This window comes from Tasmannia lanceolata, unplaced genomic scaffold, assembly GCF_043159265.1.
Source record: "Tasmannia lanceolata isolate RefF3 unplaced genomic scaffold, GAP_Taslan_0.1 ptg000020l, whole genome shotgun sequence".
NCBI classification, from domain to species: domain Eukaryota; kingdom Viridiplantae; phylum Streptophyta; class Magnoliopsida; order Canellales; family Winteraceae; genus Tasmannia; species Tasmannia lanceolata.
Window position 1 is genome coordinate 3,658,906 of NW_027518697.1, and position 22,347 is coordinate 3,681,252.

Sequence of the window (22,347 nt, forward strand, 5' to 3'; positions counted from 1 at the left end):
AATGTGATAATGAATAGATAAGGTCTTCTCCTAAGAAATGATATTTCCACACCCCAGGGCCTTGGGATTTTTCAATGCATTTCACAGCAAAGTTAATGAAAAAGACAAACAAAATGACATGGAGATGTTGAAAAAGGGGGTGCGGATACAAGATCCTTCCAATTTGAAGTTGAAAGTAAGACACGCAAATGCACTTGGCCACGTCGGCAAAAGATTCTTCTCTTGCCAAGCTTGGGATCATTTTTACCTATTTGACTGGCATGGTTTTAGATGCTACGGACACTCGCGGAAAGAAGCTCTTTGATGAAAATTTTCACCTTTTCAATGATTTGTGATGAAAATGTTATATTTATGTCTTATTTGTATGGATATATAATTGAGATGACAGTGGGAAGTGGCTAAAAAGCAGGAAAAAGTCGATCCTATTTTCAAAAGTTCTCGGTTTCTTGATTTTTAGGCACGTCACACCACTTGAATGCTAGTTTCCTGATTTTAGCCTCTTCACACACAAAAAAAAGGGAAATATTATCAGCACTACTGTATTTTGATGAGGGCACTCTCACTTTATTAAAAGTACGTGATGGCCCGCACCATAGTATGATCCAAACCGTCCATTAGATGAGCCACAGCCTAGATAGGTTGTGCCCAAAACACCATTTCCATAGGTTGATCCTAACCCTCCGATCTATAGGGGGTTAGGATCAACCCTGTAACATTCAGATCGGGGGGTTAGGATCAACCTATGGAAATGATTTTTGGGGCACAACCTATATAGGCTGTGGCCCATCTGATGGATGGTTTGGATCATCCTATGGTGGGGGCCATACCGTACTTTTAATAAAGTGAGGAGTGCCCTCATCAAAATACAGCGTTGATAACATTTCCCAAAAAATATTGCAGCTAAAAGATCTGATCCAGGCGGAGCCGTTTGACTTCAAACCCAAATTATTGACACATGGAACCACAACTTCACAGCAAGACCTTAGTTCTTTTTTTTGACAGGCTTTTTACTCCTTACTAAGCTAAGCTAATAAAAAAACAAACGAAAAGAGAGTAAGCCAGCGGCGCATACCAGCAGCTCGCCTTTTGACTTCTAAAAAGATTTTAAAGACTTTTCACATCACCTCCGTTCCCATATTAAACACTCATCAAATTCCAAGTAAGCTGTCCCACATACTCTCAAAAGTTAAGGCTATAGGGAATTTAATCAGGTAGAACTCACCCTTCAAAGCTAGCCCTTAGAGGGCGGTGCCCATTCCCTTATAACCCCTCGCCATCCATTTCACTCATCCGATGTGGGAGTATTTGCATTTGCGTGGAACACTAACAATCTCTCCCTCCACGTGGAAGCAACTTAGACAATCTCACCCCTGTACATTGCGGCAACTTGGGAACCACAAGATACTACACCGAGGTTTGAGTTTCCGAGATCTTCCTTGAGGGACATTTTCGGAAGCAAACCAAATTACCACGCTCTAAGCTCTGATACCAATTGTAGCGGAAAAAACCACACTGCCAATAACACCCGCCAATTTACCACAGGTGAATACTATTTCGCAAAATAATAGGCGCAAAGCGCGTTGTGGAACCAGATCCGGGACGGGCGTGGAGGACGGGCCCCCGCGCGAGTCTCTCTAGATCGTCCACGTGAAGGAGAGCCCCACCAAGGAACTCTCGAAAGAGTGCCCCTCACAGCATGAGCGGCGATGTAAAGTGAGATACCTCTCGATTCGGGGACTAGCCCAGATTCGAGGCGTACCTTAAACAAAGAAGAGTCGCCATCCAAGGAAGTGGGCCCTGGATCCCATGCTGTGCTCTGTTGCAACGGATAACCAGAGATATAAAATAGGGTTCGTGCCTGATGACGAATGGGGAAGGGATTAGGCGCCCCCAATTCGCCCAAGTGCTAGCACCTGGTCTCTTATGCCATTTATTATTAATTTTGAAGAGTTTTGGGCGAAAATCATGCGAAATGGGAACGAATATCTCCGAGATAACGTCTAGCTAATCATGCATGTCTCGGAGATGAATAAGAAGCACACACAAAAGAAATGAAAGATATGTCGCCTAAGAATAGCTAGGTTATGAGTGCCATGCCTAATTGGTGTCTAAGTTCTGGTGGACAAGCACATGCATGTTACAGCTAAAAGTATAAGATCTGTACATAAAAATAAGAAAACACAGCAAAACACACAACACAACACGACTCGACACACGACCCGACACGACAAACCCTAGACTCTAATGCAATACTTGACTCGGACCAGGATGGCCATCCATCCTAGCTGCACTACGTATCCCGGCCTCGGGAAGAATCAGAGCCAACGTAGTTCGGTGTCCTATGCTAAACTACAATGCCTAAACCTCTAGGACCGCTATCCTAGACTCGATCAACTAGACTCGACTAGTTTTTAAAGCTTTTTGTGCGATTGCTTAAATTCAAGTGGATTGTGATTTTTACGACTCTCTATATGTCCTAACTAATGCAGGTTGTTTAGCCTTAAGCTAATGCAGGTGGGCCCTACATCCTATGTGTATCTAGGCTGTGCGACATAAAGAAAACCATGGGCTGACTATATGCTTCCTAGTCTAGCCATCGGTTCGACTAAGTGTCTGACCGATCGACTCGAGGCCTCCTAACTCTAGGGACACTCACACGACAGGACACACCACATCAATACAAATCAAGACCGACTCCTAACTCTAAAACACCCTAAATATCTAGGACAGACTCCTAACTCTAGGGGAAGATCTTTTTGAAAAGGTTTTGAAGTTTTTTGTATTTTTGGGAGGTTTTGAAGTTATGAAAAATGGTGAAAGTTGTGAGAAATATTTACAAAAATGGTGACTGAAAACGGTGAAAGGGTGTAAAAATGGTGACTGAACTCAGGGTGCCAGCAGCACGCCTGAGCTGCCTACGTACCCCTCAGCTAGGGATCAAGCCATCCGTAGTTCGGACTGAATCCCTAACTACTCTGCAAATGACTCAAGATTTTTTGAGATTTTTGATTTTTAAAATGTTTTTGGATTTTGAATTGTTTTTGAGATGTTTTTGAATTTTCAAGTGTTTTTGGAATGTTTTTGTTGTTTTCAAGTGTTTTTGGAATGTTTTTGTTGTTTTCAAGTATTTTTGAAATGTTTTTGTTGTTTTTTGACACCAGAGAATAAAATCCTATCATCATAAGGGTAGGGAGACTTCTGGAATCCCGCAAAGGTTGGACAGCATCCTATGCTTTGCGAGGGAACGAACAGGAAAATAACTCGGCAAGGGTTGGACAGCATCCTATACCTTGCAGGAGCGGGTAAAGATCACGATTTGATGAGAGGATGGACAGAATCCTAACCCCTATGATGACAGGAAAAAATTCCTGGACTGACTCTAGGACTGACTCCTGTGCTGAAGACTGTTATAATTACTATTTATAATTACTATACAAGATTACTATTCAAAAATACTATTCATAATTACTATTTATAGGTACTATTCAAAACTACTATTCATAATTACTATTTATAAGTACTATTCAAAACTACTATTCATAATTACTATTTATAATTACTATTCAAAACTACTATTCATAGTAGGACCCGCTGATGTGGGACCTGCTGTTGTGGGACCCGCTGATGTGTGACCTGCTGTGGGACCCGCCGATGTGGGACCCACTGCGGGACCCGCTGGGACCCGCTGTGGGACCCGCTGTGGGACCCACTGATGTGGGACCCGCTGATGTGGGACCCGTGGATGTGGGACCTTCTGTGGGACCCGCTTTGGGACCCGCTGTGGGACCCGCGGATGTGGGACCCGCTGTGGGACCCGCGGATGTGGGACCCGCGGATGTGGGACCCGCGGATGTGGGACCCGCTGTGGGACCCGTTGTGGGACCCGTTGTGGGACCCACTGATGTGGGACCCGCTGATGTGGGACCCGCGGATGTGGGACCCTCTGTGGGACCCGCTTTGGGACCCGCTGTGGGACCCGCGGATGTGGGACCCGCTGTGGGACCCGCTGTGGGACCCGTTGTGGGACCCACTGATGTGGGACCCGCGAACGTGAGACCCTCTGTGGGACCTGCTTTGGGACCCGCTGTGGGACCCGCGGATGTGGGACCCGCTGTGGGACCCGTGTAGTGCAAAGAATGAATAATTAAAAAATAAAAAAAATGAACTTACACCACAAGAGATCCAGGAAGGTGTTGACAGAGTCGTGCTTGTGTGGGGCCCGCTGATGTGGGGCCCGCTGGAGGTGGGGCCCGCTGGAGGTGGGGTGGAGGAGATGGGGATGATGGTGGAGAAAATAGGGGAGAATGATGGTGGAGGAAATGGTTTTGGGAGATGATCTCAAAGATCTGTAAAAAAAAAGATGGATCTAATGGTGAAGATGTGAAGGTAGGTGCAGGGTGACGGTTAGATCTCCGGCAAGATCGCCGGTGAAGGAGATTAAGAACCCCTCTCTCTCTCTCTGCCTCTCTCTCTCTCTCTCCAGATCTCCCCCTTTTCTTTTCTTTTTTTTCTTCCTCTTTGAAGTGAGGTGGGAGACGAAGAAATAGGGGAGAGGGGAGACAATGATGGAGATGGGTTTTGACCTCTCTCCACCTCTCCCCTCTTTTCCTTGTGTAGATGGTAGATGGGCCCCCTCCCTTTGAAACCCTTATTCGGTGGGTTTTGTAGCAAAAGGGAAGTAATATATTATGCCCTCTTTCTTCCCAGGCCACCCCTTTTAGTGTATTCTTGATTGGCATTTTAACCTACAAGGGGGGGTCAGGTAAGAAGAAGGGTGAAATAAAAAAGAAAGATTCTCTTCTCTTTGCATAATCCTAGCCCTCCGATTTGATCCAAGGGTCACTAGAGGTTGCTTAAAGTATAAGTTACCTGGGAATGACAAATACACCCTTCTAAGGTAACAAACCCCCATGAGAATATTTTGACTTTTAGGGTGATATTTGCACACCCCAGATTTGATAATTCTCCCTAACACCACCCAGCCTGGATTATTGCACACACTCCGCTTGTCCTATGTTACATTTTTTGCCCGATTGCCCTGCAATTTTGCAGGGGCAGCCTTGGGAATATAAACAACCTCTTGGGGGATTTGTACCCACAGATGTGCACAACCAGATGCCCAGAACATGAGCCTTCTCTCATTTTGAGGCCAGCCCCTCAGGGATTCCGAGATTAATTTTGGGACATCTGGGGGACTCGAAATTCGGGAATTCTATTGGATATTCAATTTTGGGGATTTTAGGGCCTTGTCAAAATGGGGTGTCTACACGCGTGTACCAAGAGATTTCCAATTGTTAGAAATTCTCCACTGTTAGTGGCTGGTACAGCAGGTAAGAGTTCACCCCCTATAAATATCTTGTTTATTCCATAGTCACCGTCTTGAACACCCTCATTCACGTTTAACACCGGGTTTAACACTGCCGGAATTGCCCGACGTTTGCGGACAGATTTTTTATTCAGGCGATCTCTACGGCGGGATTCTGACAATTCTTCTACGATTTAACGGGAGAAAACTTTACTGGTCTCTCTCTCTCTCTCTCTCTCTAAACAAATCTCACACGCTTTTACTGTTCGAGATTCCTTTTCATTTCTCTATGAAGAAAACTCCAAATCAGATTTAAACATTGTCCAATCTCATCCACAGTAAACAAAGACGCATCTAAATCCAACCACATGAAGAAATGCGGACTTTGAAAGCACAATCCTAGTCCTAATCCTCCCATAGAATCTAAAGTATCTTTGGATCAAGAATTTGATTAAAGACCAAAAACTAAGTAGACGGTCACGGTCGGGGTCAACGCAATGCCTTGTTTGGGTTGCAGGAACTTTTTTAGAAAAGTTTTCCTTTGCCTTTAAAACTTAACGAATAACGTTACCGGGTGTGTGTGTGTGTGTGTGGGTGGGGGGGGGGGGGGGGGGTGAGATTTTATCCGTTAGAGGGGGGAAATATCATTCCCCTTAATTTATAATGCAGATTTTGGGCGAAATTTGGTATTACCGCAAGAAATGCCGGATTTTTAGGACGAAATTTCGATCGAAATTCTGTAACCAAATAAAAATTTCTTTTTTATTATTAATTTCGAGAATTTCATTTTCGGTACGCTTCGGTGCCGGTCCTCACCGAAATTTCAGCTTTCTGTCGAAATTTAAAACCATGATTTTATGTGCCATCATTAATGTTAGAGTAATGCTAAGTAAACCGAGAATAGGATCTAAAAGGGGACCAAACAAATTGATTCACGCCACATCATCACAAGTGAGGTGAGCCAGCCCTTAATTTTAGGGAAATCATGGAAAAGTAAATTTTTGTTTAACACATTGCATAATCTCGTTGCAGATCCCCCGCTAGATCCTACTCTGGCTCTCCATATCATTTTCCTTAATGTTATTTGACCAATAAGGATGCTCTTTTCTCCCTTTTTTGCAAGGGCGCCTGAGAATCTAGCATCCATCCTTTAAAATTTATCACTTCACTATAAATTGTTGAAATAAAAAATATTTCTAGGAGAAAATTTCCTCAAAAACTATATTCTCCTGCAATCCAAATAGGGCTTAACAGGCAAATTTTGGGTCCTACAAGAGGAGTCGTATGTCCAACCGAGACCTCTGATACCGTAGACATCATGAGACTACGCCCATGGTCTTGGTCCCAAAACGGACATCTCATGCCATAAAGGACTAGAAAAAAAAAGGGTTTAGCTTTCCTCGGCGAAACCCTAAACTAGTAAAGAAGGCGTAATGGATTAAGGGGCCAGGATCATCCAATCTGTGTATTCTCAATGGAATTGGCCGGAATTCTGATCCGTCCCGGCCAGATCAACATTTTTTTTTGAAAAGGGCAACAGAATATATATATATATATATATATATATATATATATATATATATATATATATGTAAAAACAGAACCGAGGTGGTCCTGAATGAACAAAGATAATACAAAGATAGCAGTACAATAATTCAAGGAGGTAGATAGTCAAAGTACTCAAACGCGGCCCGAAAGACTCCTTTCTTGGCAAGGGTGTCTGCTTCCGCATTGGCTGATCTCCTGACATGGCGAAAAACTATTGAGGAGCCCTTAGCCCTGTCCTCTATTTCCTCTAAGAGAGGCAAAAATCGCCAAGGGGGAGAAGCGTTACCCGAAAGCCAGCGAATAACATTTAAGGAATCCCCTTCGACGATAATTTTGTCGCACTCTAGACATTACAAAGTGAGCCCAAAAAGGGTCTGTTTTAGCTCTGCTGGTTTGAATGCATTTGCATAGTAGTAATTTCCAAACTTGTAACTGGTTTTAGTCAATTCAGAGAAATGGAAAACACAGTTGGATAGCTTGCAATTTGTGTGAAAAGAAAGTGGTTTCATACATATTGTCGTCGGTCAAGGTTTATAAAGATAAATATGGAGTTTGGTTTGATTCCATGACTCTCTATACGTTATTCTCTCACTCGACGTGTTTTGACTTCATTCATCTAAATCTAAACAATATATAAAGCGAAAACTATAGTTGCCATCAAACCCCGACTAAATGCTTTTTGAGTACGTAAGCAGAAAGTCACTTTCACGATCAATGATGAAAGATAATTTTTTTATTCCATCTGGGGCATAAGATATGTGCTACAAAAATTAGGGAAATGATATATTTGGCCCCTTTTATTCCCTGGGCCATCCCCTTCTAAGTGTAAAAAATTAAAAACGTGGTTGTAATTCGTACCCATGGAAGAAAAGGGTGCCCAAAATTATTGTTTTAGTTTTTCCTGATGGAGACCTAAATACTGCTTGATGGATCCACAGCCAAAGATTATTATATGACTAACGTGTTCTCAAAGGCATTTTGCCAGGCTTATTTTCGGATCACACACATGACGAGGCGGTGACAAAGCCTATTTTAGCATGTTTATGCTCCTTAGAAACCCGTATCGGACCCCACTTCTGCATTGTTTACGCAATTGAATCAATTGATCTAAAGCCCGATTGAATGGCATTGAGATCACCTTGATCGGATGATGTTAGGCTCTTGATCCATCTAGTCTCATTTAGGATTCTGCCAAGACCGTTGATTTTTTATAGTCTGTTATCTGACGCACAGGATTTCGATTTGCGATGGGACCAAGACCGTGTGACTGTGTGAGTGGCCTCATGATGATCTATATGATCAACGTTCTTTATCTCACATACAAGTCCCCTATTGCGGCCTTGGACCCTGAAATTGCATCTTATGATTGATGGTAAAAGTAACTTTTGAGGGTGGACATGACTAACCCCAAGGTTATCTAAAAGCTTGCGATGTATGTATGTTTTCCTTTATCTATTGTATAGCTTAGCACATTCTTTTTGTTGAGAAAATCCACGGGGCAAAACCAAATGTGATCGTTCACAAATTAACAGAAAAGTAGAAAATAAAACAGCCCACGAGATGAACATCAAGACTTGCGTGGTTCGACCAAGCCTATATACACAGGCGATAAACACGATATTCCATTGTGAGAAAACAATATACAAGAATTACAATGGATTAAACCCAAACCCAAAAACGCGTAACCATTTCCTTGCTTCACTCACCCAACCGTACACCAAGAGTAACCCAAGAAGAACCCTCTTCTTTCTCCTTCTCTCTCTCACATTCCTACTCTTGTCGCACCGGCAAGAGCCTTCACCCTCCTGTGCTGCCGACCCACGCAAGATTACCCACGCCCAACCTCTTTCCCGCAACCCAACAAGAGAAGAAAACAAACCGTCTCTTTATACTTGGGTTTCAGCAATGATATTTTCCGCGTGGGCAAATGTGTACTGCAGGGGGTGAAAATATCATCGCCCTTTCAAAAAACCTAATAGCAAAAGTTTCTCGATCGTTTTGCCTATTTCTCTATCCCTTCTTACTAGTCATAGGAACACTTTTGGTTTCCTTTTCATGGAAAAAAATTAGGATGCAACTTGGGTCGGGTTCAACCCGAATTTGGGTTGGGTCGGGTTAAGCTTTTCGCAAATCGGGTTGGGAAAAATCAACCCGAATTGGAAATTGGGTTGGGGTGTCGGGCGACCCGACCTGACCCGACCCAACCCGAATTGGAAATTTTAAATTTCTATTTAGTAGTGATGTTAATTCCAACATATACATATGATCCTAGTTTATATTAATATTACTATATTCCATCTGAAGAAGTTATGTATCTGTTTATCTTTTTCAACATTGAAATAGTCTTCATAGTCCATAATGAACGGTTTGGATAATCCTATGGTATGGGCCATACCGTACTTTAATAAAGTGAGGAGTGTGATCATCAAAATATAGTAGTGCGGATAACATTTCCCTTTGTTAATTGTTAATTCCTGTTTGTTTTGGATTTTGAGAACCGATTGTGAGCCAAAAACTGATTATTAGTGACTCACTATTGGTTCTCAAAATCCAAAACAACCTGGCTTGAGTTGAGGTGGTCAACTGTTGGTACCATATCAAATCGGGTCAACCCGACCTAAATTGGAAATTGGGTTAGGTCGAGTTGACGAAATTACAAATCCGTTCGGGTCAAGTTGGGTCGGGTTGAGGAAATTGCAAATCGGGTTGGATCGGGTTGGTTTGGAAAAATGGGTAACCTCCTTCCAAAACTCCAGTACCCTCGGCCAATTTTCAAGGACTTGATAAGCCCATTCAGAAATTGGTAACCCCATTTTTTATACTAGATAACCCCAATCCCAGAGACTTGAAATCCCCCTTCCAAAACTCTAGTACGCTTGGCCAATTTTCAGGGACTTGATCACCCCATTCGGAAATTAGTAACCCCATTTTTTATACTAGATAACCCCATTCCTAGAGACTTGAAAACCCTCTTCCAAAACTCCAATACTCTCGGCCAATTTTCAAGCACTTGATAAGCCCATTCGGAAATTGGTAACTCTACTTTTGAGAGTTACTAACCCCCTTCCAGAGAGTTGATAAACCCCTTCTGCTACAAAACCCCCTGCTTATAGCAACTCTTCTAATGGCATTACAATTCTGCTCATGATAGAAATAACAAAAGAAATGGATGTTGTTTTCATTAAATGTGCTTTATGTATTACATCCCAATTTGTGTATTACAAAAAAAATAAAAAAATTAAGTAAATCTAAAAATATGTAGCCATCCATTCATGTATTACATCAACTTTTTCTTATACAACCACTTGCCTTCCAAAAAAGTGAGTGAAGCCATCCATGCATTTTCTCCAGAACTCACCCTAAAAAAAATAGCTTAAACCCTAAACAAGTTAAATCAGAAACAGAGGAATGAAAAATAGTGCAAAACCCTAAAAAAAAAAAAAAAAAAAAAAAAAAAAAAAAAAACCTAAATACAAAGATATAAATGGTAAGAACTCAACATTCAAGTTTTCAAGATTTGCAAACAACAATGGTGGCTGAACAAGGAGGAAGATGACTGGTAGGGTAAAAAATAAAAAATGTGATAATGGAAAAGTAAAAGAAGAGGGAAGAAGGAAAAACCAAGGTCAAAACGTATTGTAAATGCCAAAGGGCATTTTCGCCCAGCTTTTACTGACAAGACCTCTTTTGTCCCCCATTGATAATTTTTGAAAAGCATGGATCCTGTTGATAATTTTGCCTAATGTTTGTCCCCCATTGGTAATTGGTCCTTAAGAAAAAGACAAACAAAATAAAGTGGAAATGTCGAAAATGAGGCGTGAAAATATAATTTATTTCACCAAGAACATTTTCTGTGGGCCTGCATCCTAACAAACAAGTATGGTTCGAGATTGACAAAAATCCTTCCGTTTTGATTTTTGAAGTTAAAAGATAAGACATGCAACTACATGTTGCCACGTCAGCAAGAAGAAAAGTACAATCAGATTTAAACATTGTCCAATCTCGTCCACAATAAAGCTAAATCCAACCACAGGAAGAAAATCAATCTTGTCCACAATAAAGCTAAATCCATCCACATGAAGAAGTATTTTAGAATCTTGGATTTCCTTAAAATCGTGATGGAAGACGACAGAAGTGAGTCTTTTTCTCATTTATCATCCTTCTTCCCGTCGAACGAGAGAGTAGGATATCATCCCTGTTTTCAGGTTTTAGAAATCTCAGGATGGGGGAGAGATTTCTAAAACTTGGATTTCTTACTTAAACCTTTCATCTACAACCTACGGACCCAACATCTGCAACTTACTTCCATTGTAAATTCTAGAATTTTACACTGCTTTTAAACTAAAATCCGTGTATCCAAATGGCACTTAAAAGATCAAGAATTTGATTATAGACAAACAACTAGGTGGACAGTCATTGTCAGGGATCAACGATTGCTGGAATTTTGTTAGAGATTTTCAAAATGATCTTGGTCAAATTACAGTTTTGAAAAATGATTTCGTTACTTTTAATTAGAAAAGTTTTACAAGGCCGATCGACCACGAGTGTTGTTCGGTCGACCGCGGATTAGTTACTCAAAATATAATTATTTTCCAAAAAGGTATGGCCGGTCGACCGCGGTTCATTGTGTCGGAAAAAATAAAAAGTTAGAGATGCTTAAAGGTGGTTGACCGACCCTATCCCAGTCGACCGCGACTGCAAAAAAATCTATCCGTTGGGGCAAATTTGAAAGGACTTTTCACTGCCAAGTTTGAATCTTTCATGTCCTTTTGCTTCCCAACAAACATGGATGATTTAAAACGTACGGTACACTTTGTGGATGATCCAAACCATTTGTATCGAGAAGATCGAGTTGTGATGAAAGTGCTATTACTCAAAGCAAATCTAATAGTTGCCTTGAGGGGATGCTTTTCACAATGAAAAGACATCAAAAGCTCTATAAAAAGAGCAGAAAATATGTCCTTCGTATGACAGTTGCTATTGTATCTTTCTCTCTCTTGAAAACCTCTACCTACTTGTTTTTGTAACTTAAGTTTCTTAAAAACGGTGTTCTAAATATTGCTACTCTGCAGAAACAATATCTAGAGATTTTTCTAAGGCTTTAAGTACTAAAAGGGTGCTTTGGGTTTGATTCCGCTTGTGCAAAGCGTCGTCAAACATTTGTAGGATCTTCCTACAAGGCTTCATTGTATCTTAGAGGCAATTTTCGGATCCCCTTTGCACACAATTGGTGGGGGTGGAAATTGTCTTAAGGAAAGCGATTATGCGCCTTGAAGCAACTCTACTAAAACATACTATACAGTATTCTCACCAACAAATTTTTTGGGAACGTTTGGAAAAGAAACTTTTCCAAAATATCTTACTTTTCCCTTGTTTAATTACACGTAAAAAAAAAATTTATAATGATATCTTTAAAATTTATCACGTCACTATAAATTGTTGAAATGAAAAATGATAGGAAAAATTTTTCCTCAGAAAACGTTTTTCCTACAATCCAAACCGAGTGTAATAGGCAAATATTGGGTCCCGCAAGCGGATTTGTATGTCCAACTGAGACCGTTGATATTGTAGGCATCATGAGATGACGACCCACACGTTGGAAGGGGCACACCATTCCTAAGATGAAGGACTAGAATGCATATGCATAGTAGAGTAGTAGTCATTTCCAAACTTCCCTACTTGTTTTAGTCAAAACTCAGATAAATGGAAAGCACAGTTGGATAGCCTGCAACTTGTGTGAAAAAAAAGTGGTTTCATACATGGTTTTCTTCGGTCAAGGGTTTATACCAACAATCATACTTGCAGTTTTAAATAGATAAATGTGGAGTTTTGTTGGATTCAATCCCCCCCCTCTTTACCTTATGTTCACTCCACGTGTTTTGACTTCATCTGTCTACACAATATATTAAGCGAAAACTATAGTTGCCATCAAACCCCGACTACTAAATGCTTTTTGAGCATGTAATGAAAAAGACTTAGGCAGAAAGTCACTCTCACGACTAATGGTGAAAGACAATGTTTTTTTATTCCTTATGACTCTGTTCACTTCTTTTCTCCGGAAAGGAAAGAAAATGATTTCGTTTTCCTTTCCTTTCCGGGTGACATGGCAGAAGGAAAAGAAATCCAGGAAAACTATCAAGAAAATGTTTCGTTTTCCTTGGAAAGCCTCTTTCCGATATATTTAATCGAAAACCAAATCTCGAGTAACAGGAAAAAAGTCAATTCCCATGTCATTTTCAGCTTTTAAATAACAAATTCCACATCTGATAATATTTTTCCCTGGGAAAGAAGTGAACACAGAAATTGTGTCTTGCCAAGGTCTTGTCAGGAGAAAAAAAAAATGATGTTTTCCAGGGAAAACAGCACAAGGGAAAAGAAGTGAACAGAGCCTGTGGGGCATAAGATATGGCCCACAAAAATTAGGGAAATGATGTATTCAGACCATTTTATTCCCTGGGCCATCCCCTTCTAGTGTTAAAATATAGTCGTAAATACACTGGAAGGGGGTGACCCATGGAAGAAAAGGGTGAGATATATCACTGAGCCCAAACTTATTGTTTTAGTTTTTCTTGATGGAGATGGATCCGGCATTTTTGCCAGGCTTATTTTCGGCTCAAAAGATCTAATCACACACATGACGAGGCAGTGAGGCCAATAAGTGTCTTTTAAGGAGTGTGACAATGCCTATTTTAGCATTTTAACGATGGGACAAAGACCGTTTGACTGTGTGAGTGGCCTCATGATGTATTATATGATCAACGTTCTTCATCTCACGTACATTTCCTGACCCAATGGCATTTTATCATTGATGGTAAAAGTGAGTTTTGAGCCCCAAGGTTATCTAAAAGCTTCCGAATCTATCTTTTACTTTATCTACTTTTATACCTTTACAATGTAAATTTATTTGCTGCCCATAAATATTTTATAAATAATATATTTCTAATAGGAAAATTTGGGTTGCCATCACCGATTCCACAATTAATTTAAACCTTTATAAATGTAAATTTACTTGTTGCTATTAAATATCACACAATATAAATGTCTCAATACCTATTCATGTTCTATCCAAGAAAAAAAAATGTGCTTTCATTTGGGTCCAGGGGAAAAATTAAAATTATGAAAATTTTACACGGGAGAAGAATTTCAAGGTCCCAAAGTTGATAATTCTCCCATGGGAAATGAGTCTAGGACCTGGCAAACGGGTGGGTCGGGTCGACCCGTTGGTCATGCGGGTGCAGGTCAAAATGACCCGCATTCCTACGGGTCAGAAATTAGGTGACCCGTGCCCAGTGCGTGTGGGTTGGGTCGACCCGCGGGTTACCCGCATGTTGTTTCTGAATTTTCAAAATGGACAGTACAGCCTATTCCATAGGATGATCCAAACCGTCCATTTGATGGGCTTCAACGTAAATAGATCGTGCCCCAAAAATCATTGCCATAGGATGATCTCAACCGTTCGATCTATAGAAGTTTCCATATTGTCAGTCCCTCTTTAGATCGGAGGGTTAGAATCATCCTATGCTAATGATTTTGTGGGCACAACCTATTTACATTATGGCCCTCTTTCTCTTCTTGAGATTGCCGGAAATAGTTGGTCGGATCTCCGGCTAGGTTGACGAACAAGAAGAAAACAAGGCCCAGATCTAAGGTTTAGATCCGTGAGAATGGACAAATCTTGGAAATGAGGGTAGATCTAAGGTCTGAGAGCATAAGCTTGGGAGCTTGGAAGAAGGGAAAAAGTATCGAGCCTCTTCAAGCTTGAGATGCTACGTTCTTTACTTCTTTTCTTGATTTCTTTTCAAAGAGTCAAACTGTCAAAGTCTCAACTCTCGAACCCTAACTAAGCGAAAGAGTAAAGAGAAATGGCCCTTCATCTTAGCCCTTGATCTCCTCTCCTCTTTTAAAATAAAAATGTTTAAAAAAATGCAAAAGACCCGCGGGTTGACCCGACCCAACCCGTGTTTTTGCGGGTTGGATCACCCACGGGTCGTTTTTTACGGGTTACCAAAAACTCGACCCGTACCCCCAAACTTGCGGGTGGGTTGGGTCGATCCGCGGGCACGGGTCGCTTTTGCCAGGTCGTTAATGCTGAAAAGTTTATTCATGCAAGTTGATATTCTCCCGTGGGAAATGAGTCTAGCAAAATGCTGAAAAGTTTATTCATGGACAAAATGTCCAATAAAAATCTTCCTTCATCCAAAAAGCCTATCTCACAAGCTTCGTGTACATTAAGGCACAATGTGATAATGAATAGATAAGGTCTTCTCCTAAGAAATGATATTTCCACACCCCGGAGCCTTGGGATTTTTCAATGCATTTCACAGCAAAGTTAATGAAAAAGACAAACAAAATGACATGGAGATGTTGAAAAAGGGGGTGCGGATACAAGATCCTTCCAATTTGAAGTTGAAAGTAAGACACGCAAATGCACTTGGCCACGTCGGCAAAAGATTCTTCTCTTGCCAAGCTTGGGATCATTTTTACCTATTTGACTGGCATGGTTTTAGATGCTACGGACACTCGCGGAAAGAAGCTCTTTGATGAAAATTTTCACCTTTTCAATGATTTGTGATGAAAATGTTATATTTATGTCTTATTTGTATGGATATATCATTGAGATGACAGTGAGAAGTGGCTAAAAAGCAGGAAAAAGTCGATCCTATTTTCAAAAGTTCTCGGTTTCTTGATTTTTAGGCACGTCACACCACTTGAATGCTAGTTTCCTGATTTTAGCCTCTTCACACACACAAAAAAAGGGAAATATTATCAGCACTACTGTATTTTGATGAGAGCACTCTCACTTTATTAAAAGTACGTGATGGCCCGCACCATAGTATGATCCAAACCGTCCATTAGATGAGCCACAGCCTAGATAGGTTGTGCCCAAAACACCATTTCCATAGGTTGATCCTAACCCTCCGATCTATAGGGGGTTAGGATCAACCCTGTAACATTCAGATCGAGGGGTTAGGATCAACCTATGAAAATGATTTTTGGGGCACAACCTATATAGGCTGTGGCCCATCTGATGGATGGTTTGGATCATCCTATGGTGGGGGCCATACCGTACTTTTAATAAAGTGAGGAGTGCCCTCATCAAAATACAGTAGCGTTGATAACATTTCCCAAAAAATATTGCAGCTAAAAGATCTGATCCAGGCGGAGCCGTTTGACTTCAAACCCAGATTATTGACACATGGAACCACAACTTCACAGCAAGACCTTAGTTCTTTTTTTTGACAGGCTTTTTACTCCTTATTAAGCTAAGCCAATAAAAAAACAAACGAAAAGAAAGTAAGCCAGCGTCGCATACCAGCAGCTCGCCTTTTGACTTCTAAAAAGATTTTAAAGACTTTTCACATCACCTCCGTTCCCATATTAAACACTTATCAAATTCCAAGTAAGCTGTCCCACATACTCTCAAAAGTTAAGGCTATAGGGAATTTAATGATAACCACCCCTCAATCCATTTCACTTATCCGATGTGGGAGTATTTGCATTTGCGTGGAACACTAACAATCTCTCCCTCCACGTGGAAGCGTGGCAACTTGGGAACCACGAGATACTACACTGAGGTTTGAGTTTCCGAGATCTTTCCTGAGGGACATTTCCGGAGGCAAATTAGATTACCACTCTCTAAGCTCTGATACCAATTGTAGCGGCAAAAACCCCACTGCCAATAACACCCGCCAATTTACCACAGGTGAATACTATTTCGGAAGCGCGTGTACCAAGAGATCTCCAATTGTTAGAAATTCTCCACTGTTAGTGGCTGGTACAACAGGTAAGAGTTCACCCCCTATAAATATCTTGTTTATTCCATAGTCACCGTCTTGAACACCCTCATTCACGTTTAACACCGGGTTTAACACTGCCGGAATTGCCCGACGTTTGCGGACAGATTTTTTACTCAGGCGATCTCTACGGCGGGATTCTGACAATTCTTCTGCAATTTAACGGGAGAAAACTTTACTGGTCTCTCTCTCTCTCTCTCTCTAAACAAATCTCACACGCTTTTACTGTTCGAGATTCCTTTTCATTTTCTCTATGAATCTTGGAATAAAATATCGAAGACTCTTGTCTCGTTCTTCGTGTTTTTTTCCCCCCGATATTCCTGCGTATCTGTAGTAAAAAAGCCGATAACTTGTAGCTTTCGACCTCTCTCTGTTGAGTGAGACAAGGAATTCTTAGACAAACTTTATGTTATTCAACCGATCTAGACCTATCTTGTTTTCATCCAAGATTTCTATTTTAGTAGAAGAGAGTTATGTTGTTTTATACACGCTTTCATTGATTTCTCATCGAAAACATGTTTCACAATTTTGTTTCAGAGTTTGTTTGAGATCTGAGGATTTCAGATGATTCAGTTCTTCTTGTAGAGGTATTTGTCTAATCTTTGAATCCTTTTTCCTTCTTAATGATCTCTTTCTCTTGTCTGTGTTTTTCACCTTCTTCCAATGTTTTTTTTTTTTCATTTTTTTTATCAAATTTTCTTTTGAGCTATTCTTAAATTCTTTGAAAATTCCGACTTTCTATCATATAAAAAGAAAATTCCTTTCTTTTTTCTTTGAAATTGTTGGAAATTTATTGTCATTTTACACATATTACTAATGTGGTGATTTCGTAATCTTCAAAATAATTGTTTGATTTGTCAATTATATTGAACTGATCTTCTTACCCTAATTTCCCCAGCAGAAATTACAAAAGCCTAGTCCTGACTCAGTTTTACTGAGATTAATCAAAGTAGAATTTCTCAGTTGGAAAAAAAATTAAAAAAATGGGTGGTATTAGCGAAGGAGGAAGCACAGACATGACTACTATAAAAAGGCGTAATTGTTCATGCAGCAAAGAGGATTTCCTACCGGAGAAATCATTCAGGAACTGGACGAGTTATGGGAATGCACTGAGTCAGACTCTGACTCGGTTCCAGGACCGGTTACTGACTCGGTCACTGGATGATACTGAGCTGAATGAGGTCCGAGCCCGGAGCCATCATGAAATGAAGAGGAATCTCACATGGTGGGACCTCATATGGTTCGGCATCGGAGCTGTTATCGGCGCCGGAATATTCGTCCTCACCGGCCTTGAGGCTAAAACTGAGGCTGGACCTGCTGTTGTTCTTTCCTATGTCGTCTCCGGTATCTCCGCCATGCTGTCAGTCTTCTGTTACACCGAGTTTGCTGTTGAAATTCCGGTCGCAGGTAACAAAACACTCAACTCAACTCAACTCAACTAAGCCTTTGTCCTAGACCAGTTGGGGTCGGCTAATGAATCCTTTAGAAAATTTTCATGATGATTGCCGGTAATAGAAATGGAAACATAAAATGGGATTTTAATTTGCTTATAAATCAGTAATCTGCAATGGGATTTGCTAGATTGAAAATGAGCTACTGTCCTTCCGCTGATATGTGCACTAGTACCATGGAGACCATTGCTAGGGGTGCAACCCGGGTCGGGTTGAGGCCAACCCTAACCCAACCCCAGATAGCATTTCGTCGACCCTATCCCAACCCAAGCCTCAGGTTGAGGATAGTCAACCCTAACCCAACCCCATCTCTAAATCTCTCAACCCTAGCCCAAATCATCTAACCCGAAATCGGATTGGTTTGATTCGGAGTCACCAAACAGAAAAATACAATAACCCAAAGAAAATCAAGATAAGATTAGAGGTCAGTTGCAGGTAATAGAAATGGAAAGATAAAATGGGATTATCTTTGCTTATAAATCCCTAATTAATCTGCAAAATACTTCTCATGTATTCATTGAGAATTGGCTACTGATAAAGATATCAAGGGCTAGGATAGTCCTATCAAGGTGATCTTAACCGTTTCCCATTGGATCAACAGGACAATCCTTCCATGTGGACTAAAGTGCAATGATATATTCACACCTTTTCTTTCCCCGGCCACCCTTTTTGTTTGTCTTTTCCTTAAAACAACCACATTTCTATTCCTTTTGTAGTCTTTTCTTGACCATCAAGGCTCTACTGATATTGGTGCTATCATGTTTTAATAATTGCACAAACTCAGCCTGTCTTTTCTTTTTTAATACGCATGGCAGAGTTTTGGGGAGCTATAATAACTTTTGACAGCTGTTTTAATTATAAAAGACAAGATGAGTTAGTAAAATCATCAAAACATGGTGGTGCAAATATCAGTAGGGAGGAGTAATTTCCAAGAAATTAACTTGGAATAAAATCACTAGTAGCCTAGGAGACATTCATTTCTCTCAGTTATTTTGAAGTCAAAGTCAATTATGGCTTTTTTTCTAAATGTCAATAGTCTCTTCGTAAAAGACTAAAAGTAGCTCTACTTCTGCTTCATTTATTTGCATTTAATTTCTTCACTTTCGGTTTACACACATCGCTCGCTTGTCTTTATGTTTCATCTGCCAAGACTTTCCTACAGAAGTGATCTAAAAAATGCTGAACGAAGGAGTGGAAAACACCTCCTAATAGACTAAAAATACCTCTATATACACATTAAAAAAAAGAAAAAAATAGAAGGGGCAGTGATAAATCAACACCCATTATCTTAAATCGAGCCTCATAGAGGCCAGTGCTTTCGGCCGAAATTTCGACTGAAATTTTCTAAACAAATAAAAATAATAATATTTTAACTAAAATTTTGCTGAAATTTGGTAAATTTCACCCATTTCGGTTTCGGAACGTTTCGATTTCGGTCTCGACCGAATTTTGAATTTCGGTTGAAATTTAAAACCTTGTTTAAGATATTTGGGGGTCGATTTATCACTGCCCAAACCGAAAATATTTATCTAAGATGTCACTGTTACTCAGGCGGGTCATTTGCATATCTGCGAGTGGAGCTAGGTGATTTCGTAGCCTTCATTGCCGCCGGAAACATCCTACTAGAGTACGTGATCGGTGGCGCTGCTGTGGCTCGCTCTTGGACGTCCTACTTCGCCACCCTCCTCAACCACAAACCCGATGATTTCCGAATCATCATCCACGGCATCTCCCCAGACTACGGTCACCTTGACCCAATCGCTGTCGCCGTCATCACCATCATCTGTATAGTTGCCATCATCAGCACCAAAGGCACTTCTCGTTTCAACTACATTGCATCCATCATCCATGCTATCGTCATCGTCTTCATAATCATCGCCGGCCTCACCAAAGCCGACACAAAAAACTACTCCAATTTTACCCCGTTCGGCGCCCGCGGCATCTTCAAAGCCTCCGCTGTCCTCTTCTTCGCCTATGTTGGCTTTGATGCTGTCTCCACCATGGCAGAGGAGACGAAAAATCCAGGGCGAGATATTCCGATTGGACTCGTCGGTGCAATGTCGATCACAACTTTCGTATATTGCATTATGGCAATCACTCTCTGCTTAATGCAGCCTTATACAGAGATCGATCCCGACGCGCCATTCTCCGTCGCATTCGAAAAGGTATTGTAAAACAACCAATTACTCCAAAAGCTTAAGCTGTTATAGTTGGTGTTATTTAATCATTTATAAATCAACCCTCCCCCTCATGTATAGCCCCGCTTTTTTGTGTTGGCTGCACGTGTATTTTAATATCAAGGAGTTGTTGCGTTTTGAACCCAGAGAAATTATATGATGAATGGGCATATAAACACGTAAAGGTGGTACGATGGAAGTACCACCATTGATATTTTGACCCAATGGCAACTTCTTAAAAAGAGGACTGTTGGGATCAAATATCAAGGGTGGGATAATGAGTATGAGTACTGTGTTTATACGCCCCATCATATAATTTCTATTGAACGCGGGACCTGCTGTGAGGCGATAGATCTGATACCATGTGAAACAACCAATTACTTCGAAAGCTTAAGCTTTAATCATTTATACTTCAACAGGTCGGAATGAAATGGGCGAAATACATTGTCGCCTTTGGCGCTTTAAAAGGAATGACAACGGTCCTACTCGTCAGCGCCGTGGGTCAGGCCCGATATCTGACCCACATTGCTCGGACCCACATGGCCCCACCGTGGTTAGCCCAAGTTCATGACAAGACGGGAACTCCGATCAACGCCACCATAGTCATGCTTGTGGCCACCGCCATTATCGCTTTCTTCACCGACCTCACAATACTATCCAATCTCCTCTCAATTTCAACCCTCTTCATATTCATGCTAGTTGCTGTTGCCCTCCTCGTCCGGCGATACTACGTCACCGGAGTCACATCAGAATCCCACCGCAACAGACTGATCACTTACCTAGTTCTTATACTGGGTTCATCAATCGCAACTGCGGCTTATTGGGCGGCGAGTAAACACGGTTGGATTGCGTATGTGATCACTGTTCCGATATGGTTCCTTGCGACATTGGGTCTGAAGCTTTTCGTGCCACAGGCGAGGGACCCAAAACTGTGGGGAGTGCCCTTAGTTCCATGGCTGCCTTCTGCTTCAATTGCCATTAACATATTTTTGCTTGGGTCAATTGATGGGAAATCCTTTATGAGGTTTGGTGTTTGGACTGCTTTGTTGTTGATTTACTACTTCTTTATGGGTCTTCATGCTTCTTATGATACGGCGAAGGAGGCTGACGAGAACAGGGCCGGAGATCCGGCCAAATGGAAGGCAGTGGAGGAGGGGAATGGCACGTCGCGACCGGAGTACAGCATGGGTGGAGATGAAAATGGTGTTAAGGTTTCTAATGCTACTATGTAGGATTGGGAGAAAGAAAGGGTGTTCTACTGAAAAAAAGAAAGAAAGAAAGAATGGGTGTGAAAAAGGAGGGGAGATTGTTGTTATGGTTTGTGTGAAAAGTAGATTTGTGTGAACACGTCAGCTTAATTTATGATGTTTTTATGTGGAGGTGTGTACATCTACACTACAAATGAAAGATCAGAGACAATAAAAGAACCTTATTTAGTACTGAAGCATTGGAATGTTTAGATGAAGAAATGCCCTCAATACAGAGTACACAAAATTAAATCAAGAACTTAACGTATAAAGGAGCCAAAAAAGTAAAATAACCCAACAATTTATGAATTTATGTACTAAAGGGGTTTTCTTCTATAATCTGGTTCAGCTACATGTTAGTTACATTGTTTAGGGACTGAATCTTCAGAAAAAAATAAAAAGTAATTTGGTGACAGGCCCATATAAATGGACAGATATATTCATGAACGGGCTCCATGCGTCATATTACACATCGCTGGATTGCGATCATTATGGATATGATTTTTGGGGCACAGCCCATTTAAATGGTTTAGATCATCCAATAATGCGTACCACAATATATATAGTGGGGCTGAGATTAATCTCACTAAAATACCAATCGTTTAGCCATTTTTTTAAAAAAAATCTCAAGTGTTTCACAAAAAAGTGAGGCTGATTTATGGGCGCCGCACTTAGTCACTCTAGGGACATGAAACAGTTTCAATAGCAAAACAGCAAGTACCTCCTGAAAAACCCAACTCATGAAAAGAATATAATCAAACGGAGCACTATAAAATCTTCCCCAGTAAAGCTCAACAAAGAAGACACTAAACAAGAAAAACCAGG

General features: G+C 40.9%; 1 protein-coding gene across 7 annotated transcripts; it reads left to right on the top strand.

Annotated features, from left to right (window-relative positions):
* The first annotated feature begins 16,564 nt into the window (after nucleotides 1–16,564).
* On the top strand, nucleotides 16,565–21,719 carry LOC143854141 (cationic amino acid transporter 1-like). Of its 7 annotated transcripts, XM_077363951.1 has the most exons (6): nucleotides 16,565–16,637; nucleotides 16,755–16,828; nucleotides 17,185–17,234; nucleotides 17,549–18,054; nucleotides 19,650–20,263; nucleotides 20,695–21,719. In XM_077363951.1, exons 4-6 carry the CDS (start codon nucleotides 17,631–17,633, stop codon nucleotides 21,505–21,507), a joined length of 1,851 nt encoding a protein of 616 aa, XP_077220066.1. In that variant the 5' UTR covers nucleotides 16,565–16,637; nucleotides 16,755–16,828; nucleotides 17,185–17,234; nucleotides 17,549–17,630; the 3' UTR covers nucleotides 21,508–21,719. The 7 variants fall into 7 exon arrangements, with proteins under 7 accessions (XP_077220066.1, XP_077220065.1, XP_077220062.1 ...); XM_077363950.1 differs by lacking the exon at nucleotides 16,565–16,637 and having other exon boundaries at nucleotides 16,672–16,828; nucleotides 17,546–18,054; XM_077363947.1 differs by lacking the exon at nucleotides 16,565–16,637 and having other exon boundaries at nucleotides 16,672–16,828.
* Nucleotides 21,720–22,347: the final 628 nt, after the last annotated feature.